Source organism: Nomia melanderi, chromosome 11, assembly GCF_051020985.1.
Source record: "Nomia melanderi isolate GNS246 chromosome 11, iyNomMela1, whole genome shotgun sequence".
NCBI classification, from domain to species: Eukaryota; Metazoa; Arthropoda; class Insecta; order Hymenoptera; family Halictidae; genus Nomia; species Nomia melanderi.
The window spans coordinates 10212631-10229308 of NC_135009.1; the positions used below are offsets into that span (position 1 = coordinate 10212631).

General features: G+C 40.5%; 1 protein-coding gene across 1 annotated transcript in view; it reads right to left on the reverse strand.

The window, feature by feature from the left end:
- Positions 1-413: 413 nt before the first annotated feature.
- Positions 414-16678, reverse strand: part of LOC116430550 (uncharacterized) — a 189713-nt gene continuing 173448 nt past the window's right edge. Inside the window, exons 25-27 of the mRNA XM_076371820.1 lie at positions 13862-14082; positions 11365-11449; positions 414-10455 (exon numbers count right to left, since the gene is read on the reverse strand). Coding sequence (XP_076227935.1) covers positions 10319-10455; positions 11365-11449; positions 13862-14082 — 443 coding nt within the window. The 3' untranslated portion in view covers positions 414-10318. The remainder of the gene's footprint in view (positions 10456-11364; positions 11450-13861; positions 14083-16678) is intronic.

The following is a 16678-nucleotide window of genomic DNA, read 5'->3' on the forward strand; positions in this document are numbered from 1 at the left end:
GTGGCCAGCTTAGAATCAGTCGAAACAATGCAAGCTTCTCCGAGCCCATAGAATGTCCCCTTCCTCTTCGCGAGTAATGCTACGCGATTGAAGAGTTACGGAACAGTATCCGTTAATGAACGGTCGAACGCCGTTCCTCGTGTATAAATGTCGATACAAATGTTTGTTACAATAAGAAATATTTGTTTTCCGCAGCGAGGGAAGAATCAGAATGTCTTCGTCGAAGGAACTTCGAGCTGACGGATCGTTCGAAGGTTAAAGTGGAATTTATTCGTTCGTGTAAAAGTTTCGAGGAGTCTCTTAAAATTAAGCGATAAACGGTAAATTCCTCTCGTTCCGAAGGGAAAGTGTGAAGGTTCGTCTAGACGTGAGAAGATTCAAGGAATAAATTGAATAAACGATTGAACGCCGGGTAATATTATCTCGTGTATATTTTGATTAAAAAAAGAAAGAAAGAAGTTTCTCGTTAATAGATGCTCCTTAGAACAAAGATACCATAAAACGTTCGTCATTGCGTGCTCGTGGTTACCGAGCAGGGTTATTGCTTTCGGAACAATCGAAGTTTGCTATCGGTCTGGCTCGTGAAGGAACAGCTTCGAAGATCAACAAGTTCGGAATAGTTGAGCGTGAGAATTACAAATGGATTATAAGAAAGTTCCATGCGTTGCGTTCTAAAAATATTCTACTTATATCCTAGGTGCCATTTCTGTGTTGCCGTGTTTTCTTTTCCCTTTTCTCGTCTTTCTTAGGAATCTCGAGATGTATCGTGAAACTCGACTTCTTCCTTCCAGTTCCCGTGAACTGCCATCGACGGCGGTGATCGATCGTCGTCCCGTTAGAATTTAAACGGCAGATCGTTACGTCGCCGAGCTGATTCCATCGTATCGCATTGAACGAACTCGTCCTCGGTGTCGGACCGATGGAAACGCCGCGACCACGCCGCGTTATTGCACTATTGCGACTATTGCAACTATTGCGATGGGGAATCGACGTGGCATCGGTAGATCCGGCATGAACGGTACACAGGGAAGAGTGTGATAATTGCGTCGCGGACCTCGTCGCGATCGTTCCCATCGAGTTGCTCAAGATACACGACTGATTCTAGCTGACTGTCGCTTTCTTTCACTCTCCTCGTGTTCTCCCTCGTGTGCTCGTGACGCAAAATCGATCTGGAGCCAGCGTTGTAAAAATCAGCCAGCCTGGAGCCTTAAAAGCTGTACCCACGACTCGAGCTTTAAGAATACAAACTTTGGACCGCAAAAATTCATCTTCAATGCTGGAGTCTTTATGGTTGAAGATATTACGAAGAGAGTTAACGAATTAGTGAAGATTATACTAACGGTGTGCGAAGTTAATATTACAGCAAACGGCACGATGTTTCGAGCATGAAGACTTTAGCGTTGAAAATTTGAGGAATCTTGACCATTGCCTTATAACATTGTGTCAGGCTTGTCATGAAGATTTTAAAGTAAATTAGACAAATTTGAATGTTGTTTTGTTTGTTTGAATATAAGTTGAATATTAGTTTTTTTGTTATTAACCTGTGGAGTAAACGCAGACAGAATAAGTATGGAATTCTGTTGTTGTTTTTAACCCCTTGCCCTACAACGAGTGAGACTCGTGGTGAAGATTTTCAACTTGATTCAACAAATATATATATAGCACTCAGTTCATTCGAATTCGAAGTAAATATTATTACTCTATAATCAACTATTATACTTAAAAGGAAATATAGGTATAACATATAATTAGAATGTATCGATCAGAGTTGAGAAAGACATCATAGGCCAAGGGTTTACGAATTATTAAGTTTTCAATTATTAATTAAGTTATTCAGCACAGTTGCGAAAGAACTCATAGGACAAGGGGTTGAGACTTGGGTCAAGCTTTTAAAGGTTCAAGGTTGAGCTCTGCGACTTCGAAGGCTCGAGTGTTAAGGTTGTGCCTTGGAACTTCGAGGACTCGAGCTTTTTACAACACTGTTCGGAGCTGTACGCCTCGTTGCCTGTTGCGCTGCTCGTCGCCGTTGTCGGACAATTTACGCAAAGATTGCAACGCTCGCGCGTAACATTCGTTCGGTCGACGGTCTTGTCGATTGCGACATGAATTCAACGATAATTGAAATTCTGCGATGAGTATTCTCGAGACGGGCTTTTCCTTCTGAAAATTTTATGATATATTGAAGGTTAAGAACTTTCGTTATCACTTTGGGCATTTTGTGAACAATTAACAATGTACTGTAGGCTGTGGAAGAATTATAATTATTTATTTTGAATATTCTGGTAGAGATATAATTTTGAAAATTTTCGAAAATCGAAGAACAATAACGTATGAAGTATTGAACGTTTTAATTATCTTCACACGAAAGGAGAGATTAAACTTTATTTATTGATACGATAGAAATTTAAAATTTAGTGGACGTAGTAGAGAAGCGACAAAGGTAAGTTAAATATTCGAAATCTATATTTCCTTTTAATTACATAAAAACCAACAATGTAGGTATAATAAATATTGACACCAAACGAAATATAAATATGCAAGACACGAATATTAAATATTGCAAGCTTTTGATATCTTGAACTTTTTTCTGAATTTTTAGAGCTCATAATATTATTTAAAAAAGACCATCTCTAAAAGGTAAATATCAAAAGAAACATACAGGAGGCATTAAATTAAGTCAATCTTTACATACAATAAAAATGAATTCTTTCTTTAAATATTATCAAAAAATACAATACGCTATACTTTAAGAACAAAAGAAAGGGAAACTATGATCTAACACGATACCTTGTTGCCTATAGGTCGTTTAACTGCTGTTTTTCCTAATTCTCTTTAACAAAATGCAATTCCCTCGGTACATTTTCCTCACTAGGGTGGACCATATAACGAGAGAAGTTCGCGATTTCGACTCGGCTCGTATACACGATCGACTAAAAAGTTTCACCGCCAAACAAGCCTCCACTGTACAACAAGGAATATATCATTCGCTTTTCAGAATCCTTCTTGCGCAGAAAAAGAGAAAGTGTTCAGATATCATTGAATCCATTCGCGCAGACTCCGCCGCGTTTTTCATTTTGCCTAAGTCCCTCGGAGGAGACGCCCGATTGAAAAGGAGAATAAGAGCGAACACGTAATAGCGGCCAGCCAATCGCGCGTGCCAACGCGTTTAACCTATACGTTCTACATGATAAAAAATAATATTAATAATAATAACGATGGTGTACAACTAAATTACGAGATAAGGCGAAAGAAGTATGTGTCAGAAGGAGGAAAGAAAAGAAGAGAGAAGCACGATGAAGAAAGTGTTAAGTTAGACCTATACATAAACGTTTCCCCTCGGGGGTGTTTGAAACTGTTTTCGCTCCAACCCGATTCTCTCGCGTATTCCGCCGCTTTGTCTCGCGCTCACGCCAAGAGCGGATTCAATCGCTAGGGGACGCACGATCGTATTAAGTAACTACAATCTTTGTCGAAAAATAGAACACATGTCGCTGCCTCTCATTCCTCGCCGCCCCACGCACAGGCTCGCCCAACGTCCACGCTACAATCGAAAACTTCATTCGTTCCCTCAACCCTGCTACATTCTTCGAGTTCCGGCCGAGGGCCATTTGTCGACATTTCCTCAATTTCGTCGTGCTCTCATTTTGCCGACGGTACTTTCGAACTTGAGGATAGTATAAGAAAATTATTATATGCGTTCGCATTTCTTCAACGACACTTTGAATTTCTATATAAACCGAGGACCGCAGCAGGGTTAACGCTGGTACCACCGGACAGAACAAAATTACTGTGAACTTCCTTTCTCGCGATTATTCGAAAGATACGAATGCCTTCTCGGGGGATATTTAAATACACGTTAGGTTCGAATCGCCGGTGGTTCCAGCGTTCAGGAAGGAAAAGGAATAGTAACAGTAACTCGTATCGGAAAGATTCTAAAGCTGTAGCTTCGCGCGGAGATATTACGCTTCAGAGCTTTCGCAGGTTCACCTTCCGCTATCGAAACAATCGATCTGAAATTTCCTTACACACTGTACATACGCGAAATTAATATACCAAGTACGTTCGTCGGATACATTGTAATATTAGTCATTGACTACGATGTCTCATCGTGAATTTATGAATTGAAGATCACTCATCGGAGAACTATGATAAGATCGGTTATTGATTATTATAGGACAACGTGATCGGCGTGAAACGTATAGCGTGGCTAATCGAATTCGGGACCGTTAGAATGCTTCTGTAACTAAGCCAGAAGTAGATGTACTGTTGAAATGGTATTTACATTAATAAATATTGATATAATAGTAACTGTTCAATATTACATGAATATTTTATGCTTTTCATTGAATGATATACCTCGCCCGACGACGCAACCAATTAGATAACGTCGCGCGGTAAGTGAGAAGGCGGTTGGCTGGTCGCGGTCGGTCACGTGATTCCTCGCGAATGCGCGTTACAGTCCCAGGTTCAATTGACCAAACTATACCCTCGATAAAAGCAACACGCCTGCGATTCATCGACGATTTATTCGACACGCACGATCATAATATTAAATGACGAAAACCTTCTCGGCGATCGCAGAACATTGCTGATCGGTGGTGCTCGGTCATCGATAAATCATCGGCCGCCTGATTCTCGAACGATTTCTCGAGAGTGTTTGAGAAAAAAAAAGTCACTTGCGAACAAAGCCTGCAGGCCTCGTTAAGGTCTTAATATCGATCATTCTAATCGGAATGTTCTTGATCGTGCCGAATAAATACCGTCTAAGCGCAATTTGCTCGATGATTAACGATCCATTCATTGCGGTTGATTGTTTCCGATGTTTTTTTCGTACAATTCGATCGGTACCTTTCGATTTGAGGTTTTGCGGTAGAATCGATGGGGCGTGTTAAATTGAATTCTCGAATCGATTTGTTTTTCGAAATCGTTGGATTGAATTTAATCAAGTTTAATGGACAATTTGAATCATCGATCGTAAGTCTGACAAAACTGATGCGATTAGTTCGACAAAATGGGGACTAAGTGGTTCGAAATTCATTTTAATTACTGTTCCTTCTTTTTGATCGGCGGAAGTTTTTTGCCCGGATTTTTCATTCGATAAGAAGGATAACGTTTGCGTCTTTGTGATACTGGCATCTTTCGCAGAAGACTGAGCAACGTCACGATCACGCGAAACACTCTAGATCCTACTAAATCAATGGGCGCAAGCATCGATATGTAGATCTCTATTACTAGTTTAACAGCTACCTCAAGGAATTGACCAAAATCGCAGGTAACAATCGAAAAGCGCAAGTTCGATATGATGCGCGTATGATATTCAGCGAATATGCCAACCCTTTCGTTTCCATTGTTCGCCGATATCCGTCTGTTCGATCGATCGTAATGCAACGTCACACGATTGGACTGTCGCTCGACCAATCAGCGAAACGGACACTCACACGGACGATCTCTTTGAAATAGTCGGAGTCGATGGAAACATTTATTTCGTCTATCGAGAGATTAATTAAGACATAAAAGTAACGAAAATTTCATTAAGATCTCGGTTTCGATAATATGCATAAATTATCATTTCCACGATCCGTCGACAACCATAGAACTGCTGCACGCAAAATCTTAACTTCTGCTAATTGAAACACTTGCTGGCAGACGTCCTTTAACGAACGATAATTACTTGAAAATTTCACGTAATTTACAATTCATTGAAATCTTTCATTCGATTACTCGAAAATTCGCAATTCAATCGATCGAAATCTCATTCTTTCTTCTCTAGAAACACGATTAACCGCGGATAATAAGATCGAACGGTTTCGCGAAAGTTAAATTCGCTCGTCTTATCTATCCGTTTCTCAGCTTGATAATTGAAAACGTAAATCGCAAATTAAGCTGTACGGCTTCCACCGGAGACCGTTTATTATTAAAACCGTTATTCTAAAAATTAAAACGCTTACAAAGAAAAGTTCATCTAAATGTTTAAAAACAAAAGATCAAATAGTCCGCCACTCGATGTGCAACAGCCTATCAAACGCTCGATTCTGCCTGATGCTCCCAACTCGAATGAACTCTCCGCAGGCAGAGCCAACTATGGCGGCCCCCTGCAATCCACAACGACCTCGAAACGATTCCTCTGTAACGTGCACGTGTATAGTTATAGCTTCGGAGACACTTTATGGTATAATATTGTATCATCTATGCTTGGGTTTGTCGAGCTGAATGGGAGATACTTTGCGGTAGTCGCTAGCGTTGCGTATTCTATAATGGTGTGGCGCTGAATGTGGATCGCAGAGGATGAAGAAATGCGAGGGAAAACGGCACCGCGGGCAGATCGTCGCCGGAAACCACGTTCCAGGGATTCGATCCTCGAAATTTATCACAATCTCTTTCCTGAAACTCTACGATGAGTGTATCTACTCTTTTCTTTCTTTTTTTTTTTTGTTTCGTTATACTCTACGAAAGGACAGCCGTGCAACGATTACAATTATCGATCTCGATTATTACATGTTGATTGATTCCTTTAACTAAAACCTCGTACGTGCGCTGGATCGTTTGAATTTGGCTGATTGTCTTCGTAACATGACATTCACGTGATCGACCATGTGGCGCCATTTTGGATTTTAGAATAGCAATAATGGTATCATGGTATTAATAGCTAATGTTATAGATCGATTTCATGACTTAATTGGTATTAAGAGGATTAAGACGATAAAGGCAGTTCCATTAGTAGAAGATGATTTTGATATCAAAATGGCGGTCAGGCGGATACTAAAATAACGTTACGTCCAACGAAATGGCGGGATCTCGGCAGAACTGACTGCAAGGTTGATTAATTCATTTCCGTTGATTTCGCTAATGAATTGGCACTTTATTATTCAATTGTACTTGCTCGATAATTTGAAAAAGAAAGTAATTTGATAGCGGAATAATGTATAGTGTCAACATTGCATCGAATCCGGTAAACTTGAGGCGATTCGACTGAATTAACGGAAACGGTAGAATTCGGTAATCCTGTGACTGATTGTAATATTATAATTAAAATATTCTGTAATAAATTACATTTAAAAAAATAATACTTTATCATTGAATACAAGGATGTTTCTTAATTTGCAAGCATATATAGCCCTCAGTGGCGCCAACATGGCCGACCAAGCGACGCCATATACTCGACAAACCGGCACGAACGTTAATCAACGAAGAGGAACTGTCTCCCGCGACAGGTACGAGGTAATCAGCGACATTTCGGTTTCGCAATGGCCACGTTCACGTGTCCGGCGAGTGTGGGTGTCACGATTAAAAATTCACGCGGTCGCAGCACGCTCGGCAAAGACACGCGCGCAATCGCTGGGGAACGTCGAGGGATCTCTCGGACCTCGTACGGCATGGCTCCGAAACTTTTTCAACAAGTCGCCGGAATTTCGGCTCAGAATGCATAATTCGTGCTCGTTTAAAATCGTACCGCTTCGCGTTTATTTTTCTCCTTTTTCTTTCGTTTATTTTTCTTTTTTTTTTTGTGCTGTAAAAACTGTACCCCCGTCGCCCGTCACCGACACCGAGAGCATGTAAATCGCTATAAAAGGGATTTAAAAGCTGTTCTCGTAAGAGCTTACGGATTGAAGCCGCGCGAGCTCGCGTGTTCGATGTTTCGGAATCGTTAAAAGAGAAAGGTGGGGAAAAAAGTGATTAAAACAGATCCGCCGGTAACCCAGCGTGCATATTGCGAACAGTTACGCGAATGCGATGGATTGGTTCTTAAAATGGCAATTAAACGGAGATTTCATTATTCCAACGAGAATGTGATTACGTACGTTGGGAAATTGTATTAAAACGAAATTTCATCGTTTTCGGCAAGAATCGCGTTGGAAAATAGAGTAAAAATTTTATTAAACTTCTACAGCGAAGTGCATATTCATTATGAACTGTAACGACGCGCATCTGCGATCTAACGAATTTAGTTCCTCTCGCGAGTGTCCCTTAAAATGGTCACAGAATACACGATAAAAGAAGTATGCTAAAATTACCGTGACCTTACATTAGGCTTATTCCTTTAGTTTATGTAATATTAGATTGTTAATTAAATGGTCGCGTCGATATCCATTTCGTTAAAATACTATAAATCTATGCTATACTTTATGTATCGACGATAAAAAATCTCTATTATAATTTATTGCAATTACGTGATATTTGATCGTTAACATGAGTATATTCGAGGCAGCCGTCTAACGACTCCGAAAAATTCCTCTCAATATACATGATCCGCGATTATACGACTACGTATCGATAATATTATTATTCTGGATAAAAACTATAATATCCTTCAGAAAATCCCAAAAATTAAACGGTCGAACACTGAACTACCGAACAAATAAATAATGCTAACCGTACCAACGAGTAAATCTACTGCTTCGCCCCCGGGGGCAGCGATACAATTCCAGTTCAACGTACTTTCTTGTGCATCACGAGAACGTTAGATATTAGTGGTCACGCTACGACGAATATTATCAGTGCTGCTAATATCTTTCTTTCCCCTACGTTAAACACGAAATTTCCAGAGCAAAACAAGAACAGCTGGTTACTGGATCTAGCAGTCCACTCCTTCGTATACGCTCGAAATCTATTATCCTCGTCTATTCTGAACACAACAAGTAAATGGCACAACGACGTCTAACCGACACAACTCACATCTCTACCAAAAGAATCTTACGATCCCGCCTAAAAAAGGCAAAACAGGGGAACACAAATATCGCGACCATCAATCCGTGAGTTGTCACGAGGCGTTAAAAGAGAACCGAAAATGGGGAGAACTGGTTCGCGGTTAACGAAAAAAAATAAAAAGAAAAAACCGAGGAGACCGAGCTATCGAGAAAAGTGGAGGAGGACGAAAGGAAAGCTCGGAAAACGGTAAACCAGCGAAAGTAGCAAATGTAAGCGAAAAACACGTTGATTCGAGAACCATTCGGTACGAGGTTCGCTAAGGACGGCATAAAAAAAATCTATATATATATGTATATATAAGTATGTATATGTAAAGAGAACGAAAGGAAAGGGCAAACAACACGCGGACGTACGCCGGATTCCGTGCGCATCCTCCAACGACCGCATACGGCCTATACAATATTCAAAAGTGCGTACAAATATATACATGTAGATATATAGGTGTATACGTGTATAGATCGTTACAAACATGATAAAAGGAAGGTACACAAAAAAAGGACGGGTGCCGCCAGCGGGCGGTCCGTCTTTCGATAAAAATCAACCAAAAAATATTCGTTACGTGTAAAAATACCGACGCCTCCGTCTCTGTCTTCTCTCTCTCTCTCTCTCTCTCTCTCTCTCTCTCTCTCTCTCTCTCTCTCTCTCTCTCTCTCTCTCTCTCTCTCTCTCTCTCTCTCTTTCTCTCTCTTTCTCTCTCTCTTTCTCTCTCTCTCTCTCTCTCCCTTTTTCACTCTGCCAATCATTTCCTCTCCCTCTCTCTCACTCTCTCCCTTTCGTTTCAAACAGTTAGTCACCGTTTACCATCTAATTCGCGGAACAAAGAAACATCAGTGAACTAACATCATCGTCCGTTCTCTTCTTTCGTCGATTCGTAACCCTATCATCTCGATTTCCGCCCTCGAATCTCGCGCGAGAAGCGCGTCCTAGCTGGACCGACTGCTATAAACTCTCGAGGGATGAGAACGGTCCTAGACGATTCTCCGCTGTCCCGAATTTTCGTTACTCTTTTTTCTCTTGTTGTTGCTGTTGTTGTTTTTGTTGTTGTTGTTGTTGTTGTCTGTTTCATGAATTCTTCGTGTTGGAGATGAGACGCTAAACCTCGCTTGTGTCTCGCGCACACAATCTTTTCCGAATGATCCGTGATTTCGTGTGTTGCGGTTCGTTCGAGGGTTAAGTGACATCATCGTGGAATAATGACGCGACACCGCCGCCGTTGTCCTCGCCCAGCTGAGAAGAGCTCGCGAGCGTGTTTGTTGCTTTGTGTTCGTGTATGTGTGTGTGTATACGTGTACGTGTGTGCGATTGTGTGTTCTGAGTGTACAGAGTGAAACTTTTCACGCGTGACAGCTGATCGGTCACGATTCTTTAAGGGGAGCACACGATTTAACATCTACTCACGAGACATCCTCTTCCCGAGTCTTTTTTCTTTTCCCTCTGTTCATCTTTCGTGCTTTCCTTTCGGTCTTACTAGGTGTTGCTGATGATGCTGCGGCTGCGGCTGCGGCTGCTGCTGCGGTTTGCTGCTGTTTGCTGCTTTTTGCTGGTCGAAATTGTCTCGGCGGGGGTAACGGGAGATTTTTCGTTAGCGGGTGGGTCTGGTCGGGTAAACGTCTCAGCCGAGGCCGGCCCATTGCATGAAGTCGGGCACCTCTCTGACGGGCACGTCCCTCGCCAAAGCCTTCACCCTCAGGTTCCTGTCCTCCGTCAGCAGGACCACCTCCCTTCGCAGACGCCGCGGTTGACCCTCTTCTGCGAACAAATTGGTTGGGCGAATTTGCTTTCATATTACTTCTCTCTCGTTTCTTATGCTTTTGTTATTGGCTATCATTCTTTTGTTCTTGCCTGTTTTATCTCTGATTAGTTGTTTGAAAGTATTATAGGTTTGTTTTAAGATCTCGCTTTAAATTTTGTGGTTAATTTAACGTTAGAACTACCGAGTAATTCAATTAGGTTTCCTAATTTTCAAATAGAAACACCAACGTTGTGTCTGCTGAGATTTCCATTGATTTATAATTTAGTTTGCGTATTTTTAAATCAATTTCATTACTCATTTCCTTAAGAAGCATCCTTTTCAATAATCTCGAAAGAAGTTACTGAAATGTGAACGCAAATTTCTTCAACCTTCACACTTCGAATTTTGTATACTTATGCTGCTTGTAGTTGTCAAGAATACGACTGGTTTGGAAAAATCGAATTTAACTTCGTGAATCTGTTAACCGTGAAACAAACTTTTGTCTCTTTAGTGATTTCAAGGTTCTCAAGTTCCCAGAATAAATCCGAACGTTCTTAGTACCTTTTATCGTCCATCTAGAAACGGGATCGCTAATAAATCGTCAATTAATACGTTATCAGGTCGAGCGCCCACGCTGCGACGGCGCAAATTCCATTAGGTGTCGTTTTCGCGATCAAAAAGAATCGAATAATTAGTAGTACGTCGGCTGATAAACGCTACCGCGATAAGCGGCTCGTAAAAGGTGAACGCGTCGACTCGGGCGCACGGTAACACAGCGCTAGCCCCTTTCGATAACGGTTAATCTCCGTGTAAACGAGAATTACAATCGACCCGGTATTAATCACTATCAGAGCGGCGGCAGGAATTGTTGAAACGTGGCCGACGTATACACCTAAGAGATACCATACGTATCGCCGTGTACGTACCTGCGTTTGCTTGATCTTTGTTACCCGTTTTGCAGAGGCTCAAGCACGTAGCCAGTATTCTGTCATCGTTTCTTGTCAACCCGTCCTGCAACAGAATAATCGCACGGGGTGCTTTATTATTTGCGAAACGCCACGTGCCCGCTTTCCGCGAATCTCAATGGCCAGTTTCTTCGTTCGGGACCACTTTCTTTCTCGAACGAAACGAGAAATCTTTCTACTTCCAACATTTTCCAAATTGCGAACGAGCAAACGTTTATGATTCTTATCTAGCAGTTACCAAGCAACTGATAACGCAAATCTGGATCCGTTGATAGATAATAAATGAGTCCTGTTAGTTGACTATTAAATTAAATGTGCTGAACTATGAAGAAAAAGATAGAATGTTGATTTCTGAAGAAAACTGGACACTAGATGAATTGAGAATTATTGATACAAGTCATTCGAGGCAATATTTAAGGAATAAGTATTCTAACAGAATTTAATTACAATTGTTACAGATAACCAATGTTTTGTAATTTGAAAAATTGTTCAAACTTCAACTATGGTCGTAACTAACTCGACTAATCGAGTACGCACCGAAGTACCCGAAGTCGATCGAGTTACTATTCCTAAAGAATACTCGAGCACAACTGCTCAAGACAATCAGGGTCTAAAGAATGGGGCTCTGATTGTCTATCCCCAGCTTCCCGACTCAGCTCACGAACGATAATGCGTCGTCTGCATTCACCGCGAAACTTTCAACGAAGGAAGTCGAGGAAGAGGGTCCCGGAGCATGCAGAAGAGCGACCGACGAGGAAGAGGAAAGACATCGGCTTATACCCGCAATATCCGGGTAGCAAAATTTTGTATTCAAATTTCTCAATTCGCTGATGTTTTCGATCACTTAAACCTAAAATCGAATACGAACAGAATACGAGGACAGTAGAATCCTTAGTCTAAATATATCACTTCAACGATACTTTAATTCATTAAAGTCTGACTCGGCAATTACAAAGTGAAAATCAATTTTCATAGATCACAAATCAGCTCTCAATACTCTATTCGTAATATATTATAATAATCTATTCCCCCACAAAATATTCCTAATCTAATTTAAATGCTTTCTGTAACGTACTCCTTTCAAAATATCCCAAAACTAAGGTAATTCCAGATAAAATGGCCCGATTCCATTTCATTTTTCAAATATCTACATTTCCAAGTGTTCTCAGTAGCATCTTGTAGAGAAATCTATTTAACTGTTCCCCTCACGCATATTCAACTTCACAAATACATTAAAAGTTATTTATTTTAAAAGTGTTAAAAATTGTAAAAGTTTAAAAGCTATTTTAAAAGTGGACCATCTCTCCCCGACTTGGCATAGATAAAAAAAATGCTGCTGCCCGAATGCATGTTATACTATAATCAAAGACACAGGGTGGCGAAGCGGAACAGAATAAAATCTAACGAGCACGCGTTATCTATCGTTTGACAGATCAAGGTCCCGCCCTGCTACGATCCCGTCCAATCCGTGTATCCTGCATGTTGTCCGGGCAGATAAGCGACAGCCGGAGGAGGTGCGTGCCGCAGCAGAAGTTACACACCAACGCCGCGAGAAGAATTTATTTGTGCACCAACCTGGGGGTTCTCGGACACTCGACCTCTTATCATAACATTCGCGCTTCAATAACCACCGGTCAATCCATGCTTGCATCTTTCGGATACGTCGCGGCGGTCTATACACGATTCTTATCAGCTGAGCACTCTCGCGAGAGTTTCTGCGGTTATCAGTTAATGTACGGAGAAACCGAAGCCTTGTAATCGTCAGTACTCTGCTTCGTGTAACACTGTTACCGTAAAAACCATTTGGATACAGGAATCTATGGTTTTGTTGTAAATACTATAAGAATCTAAATATTGTAATCGTTAGATTAGCTGATTTCTAATAAGCAAAGATTGGAATTGATGAACTGGTTACGGTGACCCTTGATTTGTTAATAATTATGCATACAATTAACTGTAGATCCTACAGTTTTCAGTATGATATGCAGAATATTTAGTATTTTAAATTAGACTTTGTATTGCTATGCGAAATACTTAAATAAAATAGCTTTGTTGCTTGATTTATTCATAAATTATCGTTAAATTAATTTCGAATAACGTCGTCCATATCTCGTCGGAAAATTTCGAACATTTCCAGTTAAAAAATCTCGAGTGAAATGCTTGGTACACCTACTCAGTAAGAGAAAAGTGAATTATTTTTAACCAACTAGCCGAGAAAATGGACTCATCGATTTCATTTGATTGGCGAATAATTCTTGTATTTCGTTGGAAATCGAAGTAGAATTCTCTTCTCTTCTATTAAACGATTAGCGATCGAATAATTTATTAATCTTGATTAGTAAGGAATCGCGTAGTAAAGGGTTAATCTACCCTATTCCCGGACTTCATCGTATTTCTTCGACTTCCCCGGCCAGAATCTTAGCGACAGTGTTCTCCACGGCAACGATGATCTCCTTACCTTGTCAACATCCTCCTCGACGGTGAAAGTGCTAGATGTAAGGACAGTTCCTCTCGTGGTTAAGCACCGGATAGCTGGATTCCTGCTTCTGGCGAAATTCAGTGCCGCTTTCGCGCTCTCAGCCACCCTGGCCACGTGCTCCGGATCCAGCGCCGCCCTAGAGGCTGGAGGACAGTCCCGGGCGTCTGCGCCCCTAGCCAAACCCTCGAGCTCGTTTAAAACTGAAACAGAAACGTCGAATATTGTGTTGAATATCTTTCTCCTCGAGCAACTTCGATCAATCGTTTGCTAAATTATTACAGACGACTCACCCCTTCATTCTACCAGAAGAGGGTTAAAGAATCATTTTCCTTAGTAATCAAGATTCTTCCAGTAATTTTGCACATTAAGGCATTTGTTTTTAATTTTAATTTTTAAGGGAATTCAATATCCGTAATGTTTTCATCGCGTTTCAAAGAATGCACGCAATTTATATATTTCTCTATCGACGTAAATAAGGGAGCAGTAATTTTAAAGCAACTCGTTTACGGTGTAGTATAGAGAGGGATTTCTCCCCGTCTGGTGGGAAAGTTTTTTCATCGGCACCGTGGTCTCCAGAGAAAAACTACTAACGCAGAATTTCAACGAACCAGCCTTAACCGTGTTTATTCAAACTTCGCCGGTCAACCCTCGCGAAGTAAAAACACCGTTAATGAACTTTCCATTGCGGCGGCAGGGCGAGGCACGTGAGTTTCTTTCCCGCATTGTGATGAAAAATTGATCGTTCCGCTAATGGAAAATTCAGAGCAAAAAACACACCGAACTATCCACGAAACAACGTGAATGTACAAAATCTGAACGAACGAATACGTTTCACTTTTTGAATTTCGATGAAAATGTACATTTGGATATCGCATTCTTTGTGAACATGTTGCCTTTTGCTCTGTTTCACTTCGCATCTATACAACTGTAAAAACTGTATCAATAAACAACAGAACTGAGAAGTTCAAATTCTCATCTATTTCTATTTTCTTTCTCGCGTTTTTAATAAATAAACGAACAACCGCTAAACAATAAAATAAAACAGGTAATCTCTTCTATAATACTTGTACAAGTTTGAGCTTTACAATTAACTCTATTACAGTGAGTTATTTTGAAAATTAATATAGTCGAGAATCCTTAGAAGTATCCAAACCTTTTCACACAGAAAAATTAAATTATATCTAGATAGAATCTTTAACATTAGATTTACAGATACTCATTGTACAGTTTATCCCATTGTTCCCGGAAAGATTCGTTTTGGTCTAGGAAATTCGATGTTTCAAAGTGTATCATTAGAAAACATATTCGCACAGTTCCATCAGTCAAACTCGATCCAAACATTTATCGAATGATGTTTATAAAATTCGGTACGAGTGAAATTTGCTCATTCCGTAAATCTAGTGTCAAAAGAGAGACCATGCATCGACATTTTCGAAAGCTCCACGCAGCTAATATGCTGACATCCGTCCTCATGATCATCATCCGTCAGGGTGATGTTTAATAACCACGGAAAACAGGTCGTGTCAGCTTTAATAAAACTTACTTCCCCTGTCTCCGTTATAATCTATTTCCGCCGAAGCATTCCGAGAAACAAATGTTCACTTTTTAAACGTTCATTTCCGAGTTTGCCGGAGTTCTACTTTAGTACAACTCGATAAATGCATCAGTCCCTCGAAAATTTGCCGTGCACCGGCTCGAAATAGAACGCAGCGCCGCGAATTATATATGAGCCTGTGACGGTACGATTTCGGTCGTTCTAAAATGGTAAAAAGAACGAGTACTCCGGGGGATCCAGCAGGAAGTGAGTAGTCAATAATTAATGAGCGAGGAATTTCTGGTTCGGCAGTGTCGTGATACCATTGGTGGATATTCGTGCGATAATAATGCAGGTTGGGTCAGGACCACGAGTACAACCGAGTGCAAAATTGTTCTGTGTAAACGATAACGATTTTCTATAAGGAAACTCGTAACGGTAAAAATAAACGGAAATGATTTTTCATACTCTTTAATAACAGAAAGGTATTCATCGCGTGGATCGAAGTAAATTTTTGAAGTTTCCCCAAATTTCATGTTTTCCAATTAATTGTTTTATATTCTTCAATACTTCTTTAAACTTCTATTTAATTTCTGTTGCAATAATTATCCAACGTAAACTACAAACACATGTATTTTCTAACTCATCGATAAATAAGTTTGATTCTCATAGATAAATAGATACTAGAAAATATTCAAAAGAGAGTTTTATATTACTAATTAGCCAGTGAAATCATCAGTATAAGAAACAACTCTATTCAACCTCAATTTCTTCAAATTTATCTATAAAAATATAAATTTGTACGAACTTCCAGCATCTCCGATTAGAATTATTCTTGCGCTTCAAAGTTAATAGAGTGTTTGGCAATATGTAGATTAATTGACTAATCACTCGCGATATTCTTTTCGAAGACCCGTCGTTTAACGTGATCGACGACAGCCGTTCGCCTAATAATTTGAATTAAATCACGTTTCACGGGCTGCCTGTCGTTCAACTTGACTATCCGATCCTCCCCCGCCCTGCCCGCATTTTCAGCTTGAAACGGTAGATTTTCCGTCGCGACGTTTAATAGTAATCAGGAAACGGGGCTCGCGATGCACAGAGAAACAATTTCAGAGTGTCTCTGACAAGCGGTAATTGGACTGTCGACGGAAGTACGTGACAGAATTCCGAGAGTTTCATCGCGCTGCCCCGCAGTCCGATTTTAAATAATCCAAACATTTCTATTCGACGTCGCAAATTTTATTACGGACCCCGATTTT